Source organism: Ctenopharyngodon idella, chromosome 17 (assembly GCF_019924925.1).
Source record: "Ctenopharyngodon idella isolate HZGC_01 chromosome 17, HZGC01, whole genome shotgun sequence".
In the NCBI taxonomy this organism is placed as follows: domain Eukaryota; kingdom Metazoa; phylum Chordata; class Actinopteri; order Cypriniformes; family Xenocyprididae; genus Ctenopharyngodon; species Ctenopharyngodon idella.
This window is the reverse complement of record NC_067236.1, coordinates 28,006,671-28,029,159: the sequence shown is the minus strand read 5'-3', so window position 1 is coordinate 28,029,159 and position 22,489 is coordinate 28,006,671. Positions and strand designations below refer to the sequence as shown.

Below are 22,489 nucleotides of genomic sequence, written 5' to 3'. Positions count from 1 at the left end.
AGCTATGTTGTGCATTTAGCTCCAAATACTTTGTGCCCACAATTAGTTGTATCATTACTGGATGTCTGGCACAGCTACTGTGGTAACAATGCCTGTAAAACACAGAAAGCCATTACTTGTGGAATAACACATATGGGACCTTAATGGAAAAGTTACAATTTCATGTTTTTGTGTGTGAAATTTGGCTATTCACTGGCTGTTATTGTAGGTGAAATGTATATATTTTGTCCATCTTGTATCTACATTTATAGGTTTCTTTATAGGTATCTACATTTATAGGTGTAAATGTTAAATGTTGTAGCATCTTTGGTTGCATTCTGCCTGATAACATGCAATCTGTTTTTATGTCATGTAGCATGTGTTTTAAACATTGTTTTCTTCTGATATAGCAAGTCACTAAAGGGGCACGGCACAAGATCATCATCAGTATTCAGAAGCTGAAAGACCGACAAAATATGCTGCGCTGTTTGGAGAAGGTCAGAGCCTCTCTTTCCCCATCTTCAACCCATAACCTTTGTTCATATGAATAGTCCTATCGATCACAAACTTCACATTTGCATTCATTCGTACTGCAGCTGCTTTTTTCACTGTAGCAAATTGGGGTTTGAACCTTCAATCTTTCAGTTTCCGGCCTTGAATTTAACTGCAGTGCCACACTAACTCTGGAGTCCTGCTAATATCGTTTTCACAATTTTTTATGTCCATTAATTATAAAATGTCATCTATTTAATTCAAGGACAATATTTGAAACAACAAGAGACAGGAAGGAGTCAGATGTCTAATTTCAGAGCAACCTTTTCATCAAACTTTCCATCTCGGTGCATTTGTAGCATCAGAAATAAGACACCTCCTCCTGATAGCCGGATCCATTTAAAGTTTTAATGTTCCGCATGTGTCGGCCCTCTTAGAGTCGCACCGTGCGACGGGGAAACAAACATGCACGTATTTTTGGTAGACCTTTATTTTGTCCTCACATGTCATTTTCCACCTCATTACATGTCTGAAATATCCCGACACCCGACAGTTGCCCGTATTGAATTTATGGAAGCGTCCAAAATAATGCTGCACCGCAACCTTGAATACAACAACTACGCTTGCATCCATTCGTCATCTCTCTCTCTTTCTCTTTCAGGACATTTTGGAGGGAGGGAATCTACGTGCTCCTTTGCAGGAGCTCCACCAGATCATCCAGACGCCCATTAAAACCTGCAGCACAGAGGATTCATCACAGCGCCACCTGCTGAGCGCAGAGGGGAAGAGCAGCATCGCCAGCTCCCACCTGGGCGGAGGAGAGACGGAGGGCAGCTCCACGGTCATAGCTGAGGGGGACATCCCTGCTCAGTTTACTCGCGTCATGGGCAAAGGTTCACACGTAGTTCTTCCTGTAATCTGAGAATCATTTGAGGCTTTTAGGATTGTTTAAATCATCACTTTCCATTTCCACACATCTTTATCTTACAGACCGGAAAATGGGTCAGAGGTTGTCAGACAGAGATTATGTAATTTACTTTCCTCAACTCTTGCTGAGCTTTCCATAAACTTATGAGACTGAAAGTCAAACTCATACTAAAACAGCAGTAGTAGTAGTTTTGGAATCATGGAAATTGTTTTTACTTTTTATATAGATATGTGACTTTAACTCTTTTTGTCTTTCTCTGTGACAGTTTGCACACAACTCCTCGTCTCCGGGTCGATGAGGAGAACATTAGTTCCTACCTACAGCTTATTGATAAGTGCCTAATCCATGAGGTAAGCGTTCATGAAAACTTCATTTCTTAATACATGAAAGTTCTGGCTCTTATTGTGAAAAATTCATCTGCTTTTTATTATCCAATAAATTCCCAGTGGAGACAATTAAGTCCTTTATTGTTGAATATCCTGTTTCATTTAGAAATATGTCACATTATGTCACATTAATAAGTAAAATGGTTATGGAACCAGTGCTGAAAATATAAAAAAAATATAATAAATAAATTAAATAAAAAAACAGATAAAAATTAGAAATGTTGCCTTGTCAACTAACTGAAATAATAAAAAATATATTTTATTTCAGGTGTTAAACCTAATAAACATGAACTTAGTCACTAAAAATTTTGATTTCATGGCGTTTAAAGCATTTATTAGGTGCTTTTATCAAAATCGAAATACAATACAAAATACTGTCATGGTCAGCAAATGGCGAGCATACAGTTCTTTTTATTGGTTTGTATTATTCTTATTATTGAAACTGCTGAACAAATCACACCCAATTTAAGCATAAGCAGGCATAGTCCCATTAGACACGGTTTTGGAGTCATCACTTATGAGGTGTAATGTTCATGATGATGAGCGGTGTTGAGTTTCTCTCCCACCCCTCACTCCTCTGATATCTCGCACCCCTCACAGGCCTTCACAGAGACACAGAAGAAGAGGTTGTTGTCATGGAAACAGCAAGTGCAGGTGCAATTCCGGTCAATTTCACGAAAAACTCTACTGGACTTAACAGGACAGAGACGAAGGTAGAGTGAATTTTGGAGGTCATGATTGTTTTTGTTGAGACTTGCTTTTCTTCTGTCTGGGGTCCTAGAGACCCTGAAACTAAAAAACATTATATTTTTAACATGTTCCTTGTGTTAAACATAAACATGCGACATATTAAAACCTTTTAGACAGATATTACTGAAGTTTTAACCCTCTGTTTTATACAAAAATAGACCTTTCAAAAATTTCTTGTTATTCAGGCTTTACAATTAGGGATGTGCGCAATGACTAATTTCATAAACGTTTAAATGAAAATTTTGCAACCGACTAGTCCACTAGTCTAAACGTCAAAAGCGTAGAAGACTGACAGGTAAGAGAAGAGAACAAATTTCTTCAAATAAACATTAGTCCACATAAGTCAGCCTGTTAAGGTATTGTTGTTCGTTATCACGGCAACCACTTGCGTGTCTGGGTTTGAAAGCACTTTTCGTGTATGAAAAGTATCCTTAGCCTACCACTGTACATGTACACATGATGGGCGGCAAAATCACAAGAAAAGCTTGATGTGTCCTGACATTATTATTAAAGGGTATTCTCTTTGTTAGGATGTTGATATAGCAACTAAGTTTCATTCATAATGTTTCTCCTTTAATCCGATATAAAATTTCACACCGTATTGTCCCTCATAACCGGTAGTATAACAAGCCTATAAGCAAGCTTAATTGTCATATAGTAGTTTGACATGACAAAGAAGAAAACGGAAAAGATTTGTGTAGGCTTTCAAAATACTCCCTAGCCTTGCTCCTCTTTCGAGTGGACATTTCTCTGAACCCGCCACGAGTGAGAACGAACGCATCCAAAATCTGAGGTGAAATTAAATGATTTTGTTTTCCACTCCAAATATACACTTTTCAAAATAATATATTAATTTTAAATGGTAACTTTAACATGATGGTAATTTAAACGTAGCCTTTGTAAAAAATAGAAAGCAAAACATTAAATGTGCAAAAAGAAAATGTAAACGACTAGTATTTCCAAGTCGACTAGCAGCAGCAGTATCATTTAATCGCACATCCCTATTTCCTATTCGGGGTTAGTTTAACCCAAGCCAAATCATGCTGTGTAGAAAAATACAATAATCCAAATTAAATAAATGAGTACTTCTGTATCTACTGGATAGTTTTAGCATGTCAAAATCCATTTATTCATGTTTAAATCCCTTTCTGAGACCCCATGGAGGGCTTTGTGTCTGTCAGTTTTCATAAAATAAAGGAAAAGTATAAATTCTTCAAGTTATTATATCAATCATGGCATTTTTATTTTTTGTTATGGCCATTAAACTGTCTCATCACTCTGTAGTCTGTCTTTTCATATATATATATATATATATATAAAAAATTGACAATTTAATTTGGTAAATAGCTGTGTATTAAGCAGGATAATGTACCTACAGGTCAAAAACCAACAGGTCGACTGTACATTATCTTTAGTTTGTAGATTATTGAGTAAATTTCAGTGGAAGATTTTTACCATGACAGCTGTCATCTGATTAATAGAGCAGTGTTTCCTAACAAAACCAGCTCTGTTGCTCAAGTTTTAGTAAATTACATCATACAGTGGACTGAGAACAGACATTAGGCAAGAACAGTACTTTTGAGGTTTACCCAGTCAGATATGTTGATTGATTTAGGGCAGAATTGCCATCTGTGTTTTTATTTATTGGACTAAGACTTTAATGATGATAGGATACCACAAACCACACAGAAGTGTTTAGGACCATGAGTCACGGTATGTCGTCACTCCCTACTGGATTGCATCATGGTCTGAAAATAGAGCATATGATACTCTGAAAGAATCTCCGATTTTATGTCGCAGCGTGAGGCATTACAGACTCCTACATCAGTGGTTCACAACCTTTGTAACTTTATGGTCCCCACTGTCAAAGTCAATACTGGAAGGCCCTCCTACACAGACTCTGGTTTTTCGTCTTGTACTTCTGCCAAAATGAAAACAAAAACATTAGCTTGTTTTCAGTCTTTTTTAATAGAAAGTAGGGCTTTCAATACATTAAAATAATGAATCATAATTAAACTCTACACACTTTTTTTTCCAAAACTTTTTTCCATCTATCTATATTCTTTAGCAATGCTATGTTACTTTTTATGGTATTGTTAAATATAATGGTTATTTTGGAGAAGAAAAAAAAAAGTTTTTTTTTTTTTATTATTATTTTAATGATTTAGTTGATAAAGAATTATTTGTATTATATATCTAAGATAATTTTGTAAAATCCAAATAAGCTTTACAGATCTTTATTGGAAATGGTTTAAACAACGTTCTTTGTGCTTGTTCAATGAACCATAAGCAATTATTGCCCATGCACCTGTTGAACAGTACTTAAAACACTAACAGTTTACAGGAATAAGACTATTAAGGTCACAGTTCCAATAACTTAGGACATTAAAGAGACCTTTCTACTGACTCTGGGTCCCTGATCACCTGCGTGAACATGCCATAGTCCTGCTGCAGGAGGCATGAGGACTGCAGCTGGGGTCAGATCAATAAACTGCAATGTCTGTAATGTAAGATGCCTAAGACATTGCTACAGGTAGACCGGAAAGACAGCTGATCGTCCTTGCAGTGCTAAACCACGTGTAACCATGTGTCCCCTCAGACGTGTTTGAGAACTTCAAGAAGTGTCGAAGTGTCATACAAATATTCACACAATATTTTCTAGAAAAAAAGCAGCTAAAAGTGAGAGGATGTTTCTTTTTTTTTTTTTTGCTGAGCATATATATATATATATATATAAAAATACACATACACACACACACACACACACATATATATATATATATATATATATATATATATATATATTTATATTAGGGCTGTCGATTTAATGTGTTAATTAGATTTATTAATCACAGTAAAAAATAACATGTTAAAATTATTAACGCATTTAACAGACCTACGTAGGTCATCTGACATTTCATACAGTTGATTGATGATGAATATGATGCGGGGCAACAACTCACTGCGTGATGGAACCTATAGAATGTAGTTAGAATGACCCTAAAATTCAAGATATGGGGGGCAAAAATGCCCCTTTTTTAGTTTTTGTCTCATATTTACATAGTTAAGCTATATCACAGGAGTAGCGCAATATAACACGTGTTATTTTTGTCAGAATTGCACAAGTGCAAATGCGATACTGATTTTATACAGCAGTTCATTAAATAAGAAGTTAATATTGTGTTATTTTGACACAATATTGTCTGTTTTTGCTCAATTTTGCCAACAAAAATATAAAGACAATGCAGAACTGTTCGTCTCCGACTCCGAGCAACACACAGCAGCGTTTCATTTCTGAATCCTCGTTTTGAACGAATCGGGTGAATCAATGACTCAATGGACCATTCCTAAAGAGAACCATTTACTTCACTCCTGAATAAATTAGCCATTTGAATGAATCGAATCGAAACGAATGAACGAATGAATTAATGAAACATTTACTGCCACACACACATTTACCGCCAGAGTATAATTTAATTTAAAAATAATTTCCATATTAATTAACAAAAGAAATAAAAATAAAACATTAAATGTATAGTTCACCCAAAAATGAAAATTCAGTCATCATTTACTCAACTTCATGGATTGTGTAATAAATTCTATGTTGAATCAAATAAAATATTTCTTTCTGAAGCTACTTTTTTGTAATGTCTATTTGATGCTTTACACAATAATGACTTTAATTTATCTTTTGGGGGTAATTTCTCAGCCAAATTGTATGTGCGATTAATTTGCGATTAATTAGATTAATTAATCGCCACATCATGTAATTAATTAGATTAAAATTTTTAATCGCTTAACGGCCTATATGTAGTATCTTAATATTATTATTATATAATATAAACTTGTTTTAAATAATTTTATATCTAAATTTTATATATTTTTTAATATATAATTTTCTATTTCTGCTTGTCTCATTCCAGCAGCCGTTACGGTCAGTCCAACTCCCTCCCAACCACGGGCTGTGTAGGCAGCGGCGTTCCCACCCGGAGAAACTTGCGGCAGTATCAGATGCGGAGTTTGCCTGGTGTAAGACCTGGCATTTTGGGTACCACCGGCCTGTTTGGACCAACCCCCCGGAGCGGCAGCAGCACCCCTACCGGCCTGAAACAGGGCAGACAGGTTTGTCATTTCACAAACTTGCCCTAGTGGCCTCACGGTGGCTTTCAACAACCCCAAACCCAAAGCTTAAATGACTCTATTACCACTTCAAACTGAAGGGAGCACTAGTTTTTGAAGTGGATGGAGCTGGAGGCAATTTACAGCATTCCAGAAATCCAACATCACTGTTGAATGGAACAACTGAGGATTGGGTTTTGGAAACGTAGTGATAACCTGGCATTCTTGCGTGTCTGCTCAAACATTTTTCTAGGCACGCTTACAATGGAAGGAAGTTCCAACTGCCTCACTGGTTCAGAGTCTGTGGACGGTGGTGTTAGGTGCGCGAAACAGCCGATGAGTCATATGTGGGGAGAAGTGTGACTGGAGGGAGGAGAGAGAGGGGAGGGGATAAAAGAAGAGGAGAAAGAGAAAGAGAGAGTGAGAGAGAGGGAGCTAGTCAGAGGCAGTGAGAACAGTGCACAGGCATTTCCTGTTTTTCCCTGCTCCTCTGTACGGGAGGGCCAGGAAAGGGGGGAGAGGGAGTCAAATGAAGGGAGTGAGAGAGAGTGAATGAAAGTAGGATAGGCAGGTTAGAAGGGCTTATTCACATCAGATCACTCCATGAATGGATGAATCTTACAAAAAGATCAGTTACATCTCCGGGTGATATATCACCCCAAAATCAAAAGGAAAAAAAAAAACTGAAATGAAGAAAATCCTATTTTACCCTAAATCTACCTAGTGTGACATTGTTTTCATTCAATTGAGTATATATTTGTATAAGAATTTGTTCCTGACCTGTGCTAAGAAAAGTCACATTTCACACTAAATGAATGGCAAAGGATGTGCTTTTATAACTAGTCATTTTATGTTTAGAACAATAAAAGGCTTTATAATATGTGAAACTTTTTCATATATTCATATATCATGATTTTATTTTTTAGTTTAATGAATTGTTATGTTTGTTATTATTTATTTTGTCAGTCCCAACATTCACATGAGCACAGATTGTAGTAGGATGTAAATGTAATTTGGCTGACGTGTGTTTTTTTTTGTTAGGGTTTGTGGTTTGCTAACCCAGGGGGCAGTAACAGCATGCCCAGCCGCACCCACAGCTCAGTTCAGAGGACTCGATCACTACCCGTCCACACCAACCCACACACCATGGCCATGTTCCAGCAAACAGGTAAGAGACAGGAACTTAAACACACTGATCATGTGTAACCCAAAGTCTGGTCAGGCAAAGCTGGAGTTCCATCATCTCTGACGCAAAAACCCCCAGATGACTTAAAGGATTAGTTCACTTCAGAATTAACATTTACTGATAATTTGCTCACCCCCATGTCATCCAAGATGTTTGTCTTTCTTCAGTCGAAAAGAAATTAAGGTTTTTGTGGAAAACATTACAGGATTTTTTTCCATATAGTGGACTTCACTGGGGTTCAACAGGTTGAAGGTCCAAATTGCAGTTTCAGTGCAGCTTCAAAGGGCTCTACATGATCCCAGCCGAAGAATTAGAGTCTTATCTAGCAAAACGATCTGTCATTTTCTTAAAAAAAAAAAAAAAAAAAGTATATACTTTTTAACCACAAATGCTTGTCTTGCAGTAGCTCTGCGATGCACCACGCATTACGTAGTCATGTTGGAAAGGTCATGCGTGACGTAGGCAGAAGTACCGCGTAAGGGCTCATTTTCTCCTCCAACTTCAAAATCATCCAACATTGTTGTTTTGCCTTTTTTTTTTGTAAAGGCCGTTTGACTTAGTCTTTGCACGTTTGCCTTATAGACACTGGATCGGTACTTTGGCCGACGTCACGTGTGACCTTTCCAACGTGATTACAGCGCGTCGCAGAGCTAGTGCAAGACGAGCATTTGTGGTTTAGAAAGTATATACATTTTTATTATTTTTAGAAAATGGCCGATCATTTCGCTAGACAAGACCCTTATTCCTCATATGGGATCATGTAGAGCCCTTTGAAGCTGCACTGAAACTGCAATTTGGACCTTCAAACTGTTGTACCCCAGTGAAGTCCACTATATGGAGAAAAATCCTGAAATTTCTTCCTCAAAAACCTTAATTTCTTTTCGACTAAAGAAAGAAAGATATAAACATCTTGGATTACATGGGGGTGAGTAAATGATCAGGAAATTTTAATTCTGAAGTAATCCTTTAAGTGAACATTTTTGTGCTTACCACCTTTGAAAAACTTCTTAAGTTGTCTTAGAATAAACAATATTATCAAAAAGATAAAATTAATTAAGATATTATAATCACAAGGTTTTTTTTTTATATATATTTTATGTATTTTTTTTATATACAGTGCTCAGCGTAGATGAGTACACCCACTTTGAAAAGTAACATTTTAAACAATATCTCAATGAACACAAAAACAATTTCTAAAATGTTGACAAGACTAAGTTTAATATAACATCTGTTTAACTTATAACATGAAAGTAAAGTTAATAATATAACTTAGAGAACAACATTTTCAGTTTTACTCAAATTAGGGTGATGCAAAAATGAGTACACCTCACTGAAAGTCTCTGGAGCAAAGCTAAATTTCAGACTACAAATGTCTAATTTAACAAGAATTCAACCACAGGTGAGTCTAATTATTCATTACACAGGTGTCCAGCAGACAGTTGACTATAAAAGGGTGTTAAAACCCCTTCCCATTTCATGCTGTCAGCAATGGCACCACATGGAAGAGAAATGTCACAAGACCTGAGAAAGAAAATAATTTCTTTACACCAGAAAGGTGAAGGCTACAAGAAGATCAGCAAAGCTTTACTTATCAGTCAGAATACTGTAGCAAAAGTGGTACAAAAATTTAAAAAAGATGGAACTGCAACCATCTCACAGAGACGTCCAGGTCGTCCACGGACGTTAACACCTCGACAGGAGCGTCTTCTGATGAGAAGGGTTGAAGAAAATCGGCATGCAGGTTCACTGCAGTTATCTAAAGAAGTAGAAAGCCAAACTGAGGTGACTATTTTCCGTGACACAATACGGCGTACACTGCAGAGGAATGGCATGCATGGGTGCCGTCCACGAAAGAAGACTCTCCTAAAGCCCAGGCACAAAAAAGCCCGCCTAGAGTTTGCCAGGGCCCATGCTGACAAAGATGAAGACTGCTGGGACTCTATACTCTGGAGTGATGAGACCAAGATAAATGTTTTTGGAACTGATGGCTTCAAAACTGTATGGCATCACAAAGGTGAGGAATACAGAGAAAAATGCATGGTGCCTACAGTGAAACATGGTGGTGGCAGTGTCCTCATGTGGGGCTGCATGAGTGCTGCTGGTGTCGGGGAGCTGCATTATATTGATGGCATCATGAATTCACAGATGTACTGCTCTATACTGAAAGAGAAGATGCTACCATCACTCCGTGCCCTTGGTCGTCGTGCACTTTTCCAACATGACAATGATCCTAAACACACATCTAAGGCCATTGTTGGATTTCTGAAGAAGAACAGGGTGAAAGTGATTCAGTGGCTTCTGATCTGAACCCAATCGAACACCTATGGGGAATTCTGAAGAGACAAGTTGAGCATCACTCTCCATCCAGCATCCAGTCTCTAAAAGAGGTCATTCTTGAAGAAGAAAGAAAAAGATAGATGTTGCAAAATGTCGCCAACTTGTTCATTCCATGCCTAGAAGACTTGGTGCTGTCATTAAAAATCATGGAGGCCATACAAAGTACTAGATGTAGTAGTTTTTGTTGTGGGGTGTACTCATTTTTGCATCACCCTAATTTGAGTAAAACTGAAAAATGTGTAATCCAAGTTATATTATTAACCTTACTTTCATGTTATAAGTTAAACAGATGTTATATAAAACTTAGTCTTGTCAACATTTTGGAAATTGTTTTTGTGTTCATTGAGATATTGTTTAAAATGTTACTTTTCAAAGGGGTGTACTCATTTACACTGAGCTCTGTATATTTATATATTTTATACATTTATGTTTTGTTTATATATATAATTTTTTTTATTTTATAATTAAAAGATTTAAAATGTCTTAAACAGGCAGATACCCTGTTTATAACTGTATTTCTGAGCTAAAATGAAACACTACAGAAGTGTAGAATGGCTTTTGTCAAGTAAAAAACATCAAATATTTGTTAGTGGTCAGACACAGTTTCTTCTGACTGAAACCGTGTCACATATTCAAAGTGAAACTTTTCCATGTTCTTCACACATCAGCTCCATCCTCCCAAGCGTTGCGCTGTGTGTGCTCCACTGACACATATTCAGAGCAGACAGATGTTCCTCTCTGTCTACGGCTCCACTCTGACTGCAGCTGAAACTCACTTCCTTTAGTCTGCTCCGTTCTCGTGGATCGAGAAATACTCAACCCCTTTTTGAAGAAGAAAGAGGGCTGTGCACGGGAGTGTGTACAGTGTTTTTGTGTGCTAGGTTGCAAGTTACAATGACTGTCTTTGTGCCTGCCACTTTCTCCCTCCGACTCGTCCCCCTGTCATTGCCGCCCATCCCAATGTGTTCATATTAATGCCTTGATTAATTCAAAAGCATCAAAGCGGGATCACTGTGAGAGAGACTTGAGGGGCCTTACAGGATTTAATGCTTAAAAATAGCAGGTTGTCTGTTCAGTCCAGCCAGTGGTTGCCTAACTCAGCTCTTCCTTCCCACAAGGGATTTTCAAAGTCCTGCTTGCTGTTGACTCAGCTAAAGACGAGCACTGTACAGGCCAGCCCAGCCCAAACAGCGCTGCAGGAGTCCTGTGCAGCCAGAGTCCACCCCACCGAGACTGAATCAACTCTTTTACAACAGAGATCCCACTGTAGTCCAGTGTACTATGAACACAATCGGTTCACAGTCAGTTCAGTGCAATTTGCAAGCATAATGGCTGTGAATTTTGAAAATTGAGGTAGCAATTTGGAGCTATTGATCAGTTGTTGTAGGCATGATGACTAGGATGTGAATAGGACACTTTGAGAAGTTTGAAATAGACCATTGTTTGCCTTTTTTTCTCTTGCCGGTGAAGGTCTGAGAGGGTTAATGGTCAAAAAAGGATGACATCTTTGTCAAATTAGAACCTGTTTTGATCTATGGTTTATCTTAAACTTATGGTCTTAAAGGTCTGGGCTAATAACTTTAAGGTCAAAGGTTTCGAACCTGACAAGGGGTGACCTGTATCTAATTGCGCTTTTGAGCAAAACACTTAACCCTTGATTTCTCCAAGAGGGACACTTCATGTAATAAGTGTATTGTAATTTGAAAGTGTCTGATGAAAATGATCTGTGATGCTTTTGCATGGATGAAGTTTCAAATCTGACCTGCATTGTGTGCCGAACCCATTTACTGATATTCTATCTGTTCTTTATCTAAAATCTTTATCAAAAAGCAGAAATAACCACTTTTTCTATGTTATATGGTATGTCAAGACATCAGTCAGTGTCATGCAGATCACACTTGGCTTGTTATGTGATGTGTATTGTCGTAATTTGTTGAAGTTGACACCGTTTGTTTATCATTTTGCAGATTTACAGTTGCCTGTGACTGAGCCAGACATCAATAACCGTTTGGAGTCTCTGTGTCTCAGCATGACCGAACACGCTCTGGGAGGTACGTGTCCACTTCTTGTTCAGTTTACAAATACTGCACTTAAAGTAGGCTAATAGTTCACCAAAAAAAGAAAAAAAAAATATGAAAATTATGTTATTAACTTTTTCAGGTCAGTAAGATTGTTGGTAATGCTTTATTTTAAGGTGACGTAGTTACACATTACTACATGTACTTACTATAGTAATAACAGTAAATTATGCATAATTACAACTAACTATCCCTAAACCAAACCCTAACCCTAACCGTAACTCTATAGTAAGTAGTTAATTAATCTTACTCAGTACTTATTTGAGTAAGTACAATGTAACTACGTCACTTTCAAATAAAGTGTAACCATTTTTACTTTTATTCAGCAAGGACAATTTGATAAAAAGTAAAGTGGCAATAAAGACATTTATAATGTTACAAAAGATTTTTATTTCAAATAAATGCTGTTCTTTTAAACTTTCTATTCATCAAATAATCCTGGAAAAAATGTATTATGGTTTCCACAAAAACAGCTTTGCTAGTACATTTTAAAATATAACAGAAAAGGTTTATTTTAAATTGTTATAATATTTCACAATATTAATATTTTTACTGTATTTTTGATTAAATAAATGCAGCCTTGGTTAGCACCTTTTAAAAAAATTTAAAAATATTACCGGTAATGTAGTTCAACTTTTTAAGAGTTGGGCACGCCGATATCCTACAGTAAACACGTTATCAGTTATTACACTATCATTTGCTATCCACATCAACAGAATAAATTATTTAAAGGTGCAGTGTGTACATTTTAGGAAGATCTATTGACAGAAATGCAATAAAGTATACATATGTTTTCAGTGGTGTATAAAGACCTTATATAATGAACCGTTATGTTTTTGTTACTTTAGAATGAGCCATTTCTATCTACATACATCGAATTCGCCATTTTGCATCGCCATGTTTCTACAGCAGCCCTAAACGGACAAACTGCTCTACAGAGTGCGTTTCTTCACTATGTTGTTCTTCTTCGTTGGTGTTTTTAGAGGCAGTATGCATCAGCACTACGTTGAATACGCACAAAGTAGTAGTAGTTGTCGTGTGGTTTATTAGAAGCAGAAACCGTTCTTTGTTAGAAGCAAGAAGAAACCTCACTGCTTGACTGAGTACTCTCTGCTGTCTTAGTTGATGAAATCTTTGTCCTGTGTCAGCCACCGTAGCTTCTCTATGTGCTTCGAAAGGGAGGGGTGAGCGGTGGACTGAGCAATTTGCAACCTCACAGCTAGATGCCGCTAAAATTTACACACTTCACCTTTAAGGAAAAGTTAGCAGTTATAAAATGTAACAATAGTTTATCCAAAATAGTTTGAACCATTTCTTTAATGACATTGACAATGTTTTCACCTTTGAAAAGCATTAACTTCTTTGTGAAGATATTGACATGTCCATCTCTGAAAATAGGAAGCACTTGTCCAGTAGTAGTTAAGCAGTCTGTCTCTACGTTATTTGAAGATCTGTACTCTAATACTCGTTTTTTGGTACAAGCTGATGAATGTTGTTAGCATTTGTTTGTTTACCAATCTGTGCAACAAAAGTCTCTGATTTAATCCATGAGAGCGGAATTTGAGGAAACGGTTTGGATCTATGCTGACTACGGCAGTATCATGAAACCCCACAGGAAAACGTTTCTGTCGGGGTCATCCCCTCTGACACTCATTTAAAGGGTCAAAAACCCTTCTGAAGTAAACCGATGCCCTTTTTTTCCCTTTGAAAATCTTCAAGGGGAAATGTTTTTTTCTTCTTCTCCACAACATTTAATTGAACTTTTTGAGATGTTTCTTTGGCGAAGACGCATCAGACACAACAATCTTCAAAAGGCAGAAAATATTGTGACTATCAGTTCCAGACGGGAAGGAGCGTTACTTTGTATCCACATGTCGCGGGATCAATGCAGTGAGCATTCCCGTGTGAAGTGGAGGTTTTCTTTGCATAAAGAGTGTTTTTTTCTCTCAGAGCTGACACAGAGGCTTTCAGTGCAGTGGTCTTGGTGCTGGACAAGCACAGCTTTGTGTTGTGGGAGTGCAGGGAGACAGACAGGAGAGAGGCAGGCAGACAGGCTGAATCAGGGAGACGGGCAGAAGCAGTGGGCAGCTCTGCGGTGAGCTCAGGAATGCCCCGCTCGCTCCACAGCTGCCAACAGAGCCCGTAGTGTTCTTGTGGCAACATACCCCTTGACTCGCCCCCCCCACTCCTCAGGACCTCCAGCTCCTCTGGTCAAGCAGCCTGCCCTCATTTCACAGAATGAGTCTGCTTGCTCTGTGAAACTGTATGGTTGGGAAATCCAATTCATTTTAAATGAACCAGAAAGGGAAAAAACGGATTTCTTTAGTCGTTTGAGTCACTCAAAGTGGCTTCCCAAAAGTCCTGTGCTTAATATTTTCTTAGTTGATAATAAGAAATGTTTCCTGAGCACCAAATAAGCATATAAGAATGATTTCTGAAGGATCATGTGACACAGAAGACTGGAGTAATGATGCCCTAAATTCAGCTTTGACATCACAGGAATAAATTACACTTTAAAATATATTCAAATAGAAAACAGTTTGTTAAAATTGTTCATATAAATTATTACTGTTTTCACTGTATTTTTCTTTAAATAAATGAGCAGAAAAGATTTCTGTTAAAGCATTAAATGTGCTAGGCGCTCTGCTGAAAACGCCTAGCTGTGGGCACTAGAGAGCGCATTGGCAGTGCAGCGGCTTGTTTTTTTGTTTCTCAGTTGAGACTCTTCGCTTGTTATGATATGTAATATCCATGGGAGTGTTACTAGTATCTAATTTCACATATAGTTTGTTTTTGTATTGTTTCTATATAAAAATGTCGATACAATGTAAAGTATTTGCCCCGGCTCTTGTTTTAAATAATTTTTTAAATAATTTTAAATAATTAACGCATTTTTCTATTTTAATGCCCTACTTTTCCATTGTTTCTCTTTGTAAACGTGTTACATGGGCGTGTATGACCGTTACGCTCATGTCTAGCGTCTTTTGCAGCACCTCGCACATGAGCGCTGCGTTTTTAAGACGCCATGTCAAGTTAATAATTTTAACTTTTAGGGGCCATTCACACAGAACGCGTCTTTGCATCTAAAAACGCATTAATGGCTTTAGAAAAAGCGCAGCGTAGAACGCAAGGGTCTCGAGATGCGCTTTTGAGACGTGATGCAATAACGACAATAACAGAAATAATATAAATATGAAAACAGCAGAATTGATAGATACGAGTTTTGACATGGAAAAAAAGAAAATAAGATAATAATGAGCGCCTCCTCCGCCATGTTGCCGTCAAATAAAACAGTTGTCAACTTGCTACTGTAAACAGAAGCTCGCAGCGCTTGCCACGCCTTCGAGTTCTTCTGATTGGTCCACTGTTTTGGAACTGACATTGATGAGCCGCGCTGCGTGTAAAAGTTGAAATTCTTTTAACTTTACACGCCGTCTTAAAAACGCGACGCTCACGTGTGAGGCGCTGCAAAAGACGCGAGACGCGAGCGTAACGGTCATGCACGTCCGTCAAGTACGTGTTTACATAGAAAAACAATGGGAAAGTAGCGCATTGGAATAGAAAAAACGCGTTCTGTGTGAACGGCCCCTTACACACAGCGCCACTCATCAATGTCAATTCCAAAACAGTGGACCAATCAGAAGAACTCAGAGGCGGGGCAAGCCTTGCGAGCTTCTGTTTACAGTAGCAAGTTGGCATGGCAACTGTTTTATTTGATGGCAACATGGCGGCGTAGGCCACAGCTTGTGCGATTATTTTCTCTTTTTTTTCCCCATGTCAAAAATAGTATCTATCTATTCTGCAGTTCGCCTGTTTCTATTATTTCCATTATTGCATCACATCTCAAAAGCGCGTCTCGAGACCCTCGCGTTCTGCGCTTTTTTTAAAAACATTCCTGAGCGCTGCTTCTCGCGTTTTTAGACGCAAAGACGCATTCTGTGTGAATGGCCCCTAATGCTTGTTGTCATCTGTTGACGTTGTACGAGCAGAATGTGGCGGTTGGTCGGTGTGGTATTTGTCCCGCCCCTTCCTCCACTGTGATTGGACGGCTGGGTACAAAGTGACAGTGATGAGCGCTGCGTTTTACCCAAAGATAAACATTCTTTTAAAAGTGAACGCTGCCTCTTTAAAATCGTTAGCTGTAGTGCAGTTGCGCGTGAGTTCGCAACTTCGCACCAGTTGGCTGCGTAGTCGCTGTCTGATCGAAGATGTCGGCAGAAGCGAGTGGCTTTTTTTCAGAATGGAAATATTCCAGTTACTTCACTTTTTTGATACAGGTAGGCAAGAACATTACGGTAAAATGTAAGCTATGTCTTAGGGAGAAAAAACTACTCGCGCTCTCTGAGAGACGGTCTTCAGTCAGTGCGCTCTCGACCAAAGCGCACACACATAGCCGCTTCTCGCGAGTGTCAGATTTTCGCGGTTTATTACACATTAACGTTCAAATACACACACAGTTGTGTCAAAATGCTCGTCTTGGCGTATATTCGCGTTGGTTATGTGAATGTGAACAGCATGTGTAACAGCATATTGTCTCCGTCCATTAGGTCTTAAAGCAGCCTTTAAAACATGCTACTGTCTACTATTGACTGTCTGTATTATAAATGATAATGAAACAACAAAAGAAAATCTATATTTAATTTATACAGTTATGACTACGCAGAGTTATTTTATATTTGATTATTCAATTTCTGTGGTATTTTTACTTACTACTTTTAGACCTACCTGAGAAAAATATATAGCATTGTTTTATTTGTATCTTTAAATATTTTTACCGTGGTATCGACTTTGGTATTGAGTATTGTGCACTTTTGGTGGTATCGGTACCGATAACTAGATTTATCGTGACATCCCTATTTGTTACTAAAAAAATGTAAGTATTATAGTATGTTTTAATAAAGCGAAAATGTTTTAAAAAGCTATAAAAGGCTAAACTATTCCATGTTTGACTCATATTTAAATTATTAAAAGAGTTTCCTTTCTATTGTTTATCCGGTCAAGGTTTATAGGGATTTTAAGAATTACTAATTAGTAATGAGTTGAATTACTTATTGAATAATTAAATTACTTTTCAGACAGAGTAATTAGAAAAGTATTTTAAATACAACATTGATGATGTAATTAGTAATTAATTACTTTTTTTAAGTAACTTACCCAACACTGCTCGAGACCTTGTGTTTTTTCCCTTTTCCACTGCCTGCGTCTCGCATTTTTCAAAGCAAAAACGCATTCTGTGTGAACGAGCCTTTTTGCTTTTGATATTTTAAAAATGCGGCGTTTCCATTGAAAACAGTTGGAAAAAATACGCTAACAGGAAAAAAACTCTTTGGTGGACACACAGCCTAAAAATAGTACTGATCCCAAAATTTTGAATGGTACATGTGATTGAATAAATAGTCACAAATTTTTGGGTGAACCATTCCAGAAGTGTTTTTCCGTTGCACTGTGATAGTAGTCACAATCTATGATGTCACTTGTTTCCATAGATGGCGTTGATCGAACTTCAACCATCTGAGAGAAAAGAAGAGGGGGCGCACAGGGAGACGGCATGCCTGGCAGCAGGGGGAAAGGTCATCAAGAGGTCACGAGCCCCTCTGTCTATAAACTCCCCCCTCTCCATCTGCTCACCTACCAATGCAATAGCCAATAGGAGAGGTGGGGCGTGGTCTACACAGTGCCATTCACACAAGCAAGTTCCGTCACCATGACTACTTCAGTGTGTTTACATTCGATTTTGGGAGAAAATCACATCTTCAACACTTCCATAGAAAAACGCAGCAAAGGGTCTTCGTGAAGGCAGGCCATTAGAGGGGTCTGTAAATCAACGGAGACAACTCGAAGCGTTCAGTTGGCTGTCTGGGACGTCACGAAATCCAAACCAACCAGCAGACGAAAGCAGATCAAGACATGTAGTAACAGATTAGATTTCTGTACCTCTGTGCAGATGCTAAAAATATTATGTCACCGTATGTTTACACATAATACTGTCAAGGATATCAGAACAGTAGTTGTTTTCAGGTGCGTTGTTAAAATCCGAGGACGGTGTACAGCTTTAGGTTTCTAAGCGGCTTCATAGTTTACAATTGTGTTTGTATTTACAGTTTTGTTGTTCTAGTTTTCTTTTGTGCCAGCAGGAAAAAGCTGATTTACAACACTACAAAGACAGTCAGAGCTACGGATGGTACTCAGAAGAAAGAGAGGGAACGTGAGAGGGCCGATGGGAAAGGAAACAGGAAGTGATGTGAGTGGAAGGGTCTGTGGAGGGAGCGGGGAATTCTGACGTAAGGAACAGAGGTCGAGGGAGATCAGGAGGTCAGAGGAGTGGAATATGGGAGAAATGCCAGCAAATGCAAGTAGATGGAAAGGTTGAAAAGGAGCAGGTGAACGCGTAGGTCAGAGGTGCACAGGTCTGGGCAGAATATGCAGAAATATTATATTATATAATATATATATATATATATATATTTTTTTTTATTGCAATATATTTTATTTATTTATATATAAAATAAATATAATATAAATAAAATATATTTCAATTTAAATAAATAAATATATATATTTTATTTTATTGCAATATATTTTATTTATATTATATATAAAATAAATATAATATAAATAAAATATATTTCAATTTAAAATATTTTTTTATTGAAATATATTTTATTTATATTATATTTATTTTATATATCAAAATATATAAAATAAATATAATATAAATAAAATATATTTCAATTACAAAATAATATATATACATTTTATGGGTGGCTTAAAGCATACTGTGGGAATTTCCAGAGTTTTCTACAGATTCTGTCTGGGCCTAGAGATATATTAAAATGTTTTACAGATCATTTTTATGCATTGAATTTTTTTTATCTGTAAATGCACAGCCATAGAGATGTTCGTGTAGCGTTTTTGGGAAGGAGTCGTATGGACGTTTTTAGCTTGTGTCTGTGAATTTGGGATATCACATGTGTGGTACACTATGTCAGCAGGACATAGACTGTTGGAGCAACAGGGAGAGATATACATAACATTGAAATGGATAAGGAAATAACACTAATGCAACAGTTATTAGTACAGAGCGCCGCCTTGTGGTGAAACTGTGCAATAGTTACCAATAAATGAGGCTAGTCTTTTTTTTTACAGTATTGTCTTAATATCAGCCATTAGTTAATCATGCCAGGTATAAAAGGTAGAAAGTTTACAATAAGAAATGAGCTTTTAGTTTTGGACTCTTACAAGTGAAGATCTGATTTTCTGCATGAGAAGGGTCTGAGAGGGTCTTTTTTTTTTTTTGCTTTAACTGTTGTAATCCGGGACATTAAAGTCCCTTTATGAGGGTGTTCAGTGATTGGTAATGTATCTTATTTAGAGTTTCTCCTATAATAACTTTGCTTTTCGTGCCCTTGGTGCTGTGAATCCTTGCTGAAACCATCAAAAGTGAATTTGCAATAACGTGCAATAGACTCTCATCAGCAACACGGTGTGAATCAAGGGCAGAGGGGGGTGGGGGGTGTCTCTGAAAGAGGAACTGGACTAGCAAACTTTGCCCCCCCAAATCCCCCACAATTCCCACACCACAGGACTGTTGTACCCTGTAGTCCTCGTGTTGCCGGCCTGCAACTTGATGCACCTACCCACACCTCAAGTGTTTTATGCTTTTCGGCTCATCCAAAGAAACAGGTCATGACAGTAAACAGACAGTAAAAAGGCACTTTCACATCCATTGAGTGGCGACCGACACGGTTAAAGCTGCCTAAAAGAAAGAATGTTGACTATGCAGTGTGTGTCAGCTTCGTAAACGAGTTGGTGCCTCCAAACTAGTGCATGAAATGCCTTAAACAAAATGGTAGCCGGTGTTTTACAAAGCATGTTAGCAAACCATCACGTGGCATCTTGTTTATAGAGGTGCGTTTGTTTGTGTATTAAGCCACTCATCACTGCCATTTGAAACCAATTAGCAGATTCAAATGATTATTTATTCTTTTCTATTATTGATGCAGAGGTTATTGTATTCATTAGATGTATTATTTAAGATACCTTGTGTATTAACTTTTGCTATGGCTGGTAACCATAAGTACATCTCAAATAATAACCTAGTTATTTTTTTTTGACGTATTGTTTTCCCAATTTGCGTTCTTTATCAAAAACAAAAAAAAAACACAAAAAAAAAACATACCTGATAGTCAAAAGACATGTCAGGCTTTTTTTTTTTTTTTTTTTTAATATTTGTTTTCTTTTCTTGTGAGTATCTCTAAATGCTTCTGTTTTGCTAACCCTCCCCGGATGGTGTATTTTAAGGAAAGTGTTTTTTATATATGTTGTCACATGTCGTAAACAAAGAGCCAGTTTTTTTCTTTCTTTCTTTCTTTCTTGAAAATAATTTGGAATTTTTTTTCGCGGGTTTGCAATTTTTCGCTGTTATTCTGTTGTGATTTTCACCTCAGCTGTTACGGTGTTTAAAAATGCGTAGCGTCATTGCGTAGTTCTACGAAGAATGCTGCTCGCTCGCGATTGGATAGCGAAGTATGACGCGAATTCTACTACACGCGACGAGCCAAGCGAAATTACAGATGCTGTAACAGTGTTAAAACATTTACATGCTACCTTGGTATTCCGTTATTTACGAAGCCTTTATCGTTTGTTTTGGGCGCGTTAGCATATCTGATGCTGATTTTTATTTTTGTATTATTGTTTTTGCTTTACTACGCTCTTTGTTTTTTCCGTTGTTTATTCTGTTTTCGTTTTGTTATTTCAAGAGCCGATGTCCTGTATTGACTGCAGGCTGACGTACATATGCGTATATATATAAAATATATATTTTAAAAGAATCTTATGTTTATGTTTAAGATAAAACCAAATAAAAAAGCGCGAAAAATAAAACAAACAAAAAAACGAGCAAAAAAATGTAATTTATATTTTAGAGATGCATGCAAGAGGCTGGGAAGTCATATCTAGAATAACAAATGGCAGTGCCTTTTTTATTTGTATTCAGACATTTACCCCAAAATGTAAATGATTTTATATGGCTCTAAAATATAGAGATAAGCCAGACGCATTGATGGTCGACACTTCAAATCATACAAAGTCCAAACGAGCTGATTCTGATGCGTTTGCTCCCGTTTCCATGAGGCTCGGAAGGAGCGTGCTGGAAGTTCATGGGAATCTGTATGCTTTAGGTACTTCAGTGCTGTTATGAAGTTATGATTTATATCTGTCTGTACAACACGCAGATGTGTATATATTTTTGTTTGTACTTGTGCGAGTGTGACACTGTGTATCCAGGTGAGAAACCGGATTGTCTTGTAATTTTTGTACATACCCTCTTAGAAAATGTTGCGTCATAAGATGGATAACTTCATCGGAGGATGATATTGTTCCACTTACCTGTGAGGCGTGAGTTGCGTCTCTCTGCTCATGTTAGCGCAGATTTTAAACACCTTTACTGAAGTAAACATGACTTCAGTCAATAAAAAGAGGGAATTCTGTAATATCTTTCCCTCTTTGGTTCGTGGCCTTGTGTGTTTGTGTGTTAATGGGAGATTATAGCCTACTGTTTGTGTGTATGTGTCCGTGATGTTCTGTCCGCCAACTGAATGTGTATCATTTGGGTCTGTGTTAAATGCTTGACATCTTTGTAATAACCACAGACGAAAAGTATTAAAGAGTAACTTTTGAAAAGGACTTCATGTGTTTCTTTGATTTCAAAACAAGCTGCTTGTTTAATGGTATGGAGGAAGCTGGTGTAACCACGATTCTGTGAGGAATTTACTGCCTCCTCTCGATCTCAACCAATCAGAGAGCTAGATACGGGTTTTATTGCCAAGAGGCGGGGCTTTCTGTGAAAGAGGACTGAAGAATGCTGAGTCACTTTCAGCTCAGTGCTTTATGAACTCATTTACGAAGGGCCAATGAAAGTGTCACACAGGTGGGCAGTGCTGTTCATGGAAAATATGGGGAGCGATTAGAAAGTGAAATTGGCTATTTTTAATCCATAGATGAAATGAAGATCGTTAAAAAAGTAGAGAATTTCACCATGAAAATTTTATGTACATAACACTCAGCACTGGGCTTGACCATATTTTTAGGGCAGAAGAAAACGGTCATTAATTTCATATATAAAATATAGGACTTTATATGACATTTATATTCATTTCCCTTCCCCAGAGTCCAAATCTTCAATTAAAGCAGTAATAATAAATAAAATCACCCTCAATCATCTTTGTTACGTGAT

General features: G+C 37.4%; 1 protein-coding gene across 1 annotated transcript in view; it reads left to right on the top strand.

The window, feature by feature from the left end:
* The window catches only part of samd4a (sterile alpha motif domain containing 4A), a 60,732-nt gene extending 38,793 nt beyond the window's left edge, over positions 1-21,939 (top strand). Inside the window, 9 exon segments of the mRNA XM_051868033.1 lie at positions 390-476; positions 1,133-1,364; positions 1,665-1,682; positions 1,685-1,749; positions 2,386-2,498; positions 6,459-6,657; positions 7,696-7,822; positions 12,145-12,228; positions 17,742-21,939. Of these exon segments, the coding sequence (XP_051723993.1) occupies positions 390-476; positions 1,133-1,364; positions 1,665-1,682; positions 1,685-1,749; positions 2,386-2,498; positions 6,459-6,657; positions 7,696-7,822; positions 12,145-12,228; positions 17,742-17,770 (954 nt within the window). The 3' untranslated portion in view covers positions 17,771-21,939.
* Positions 21,940-22,489: the final 550 nt, after the last annotated feature.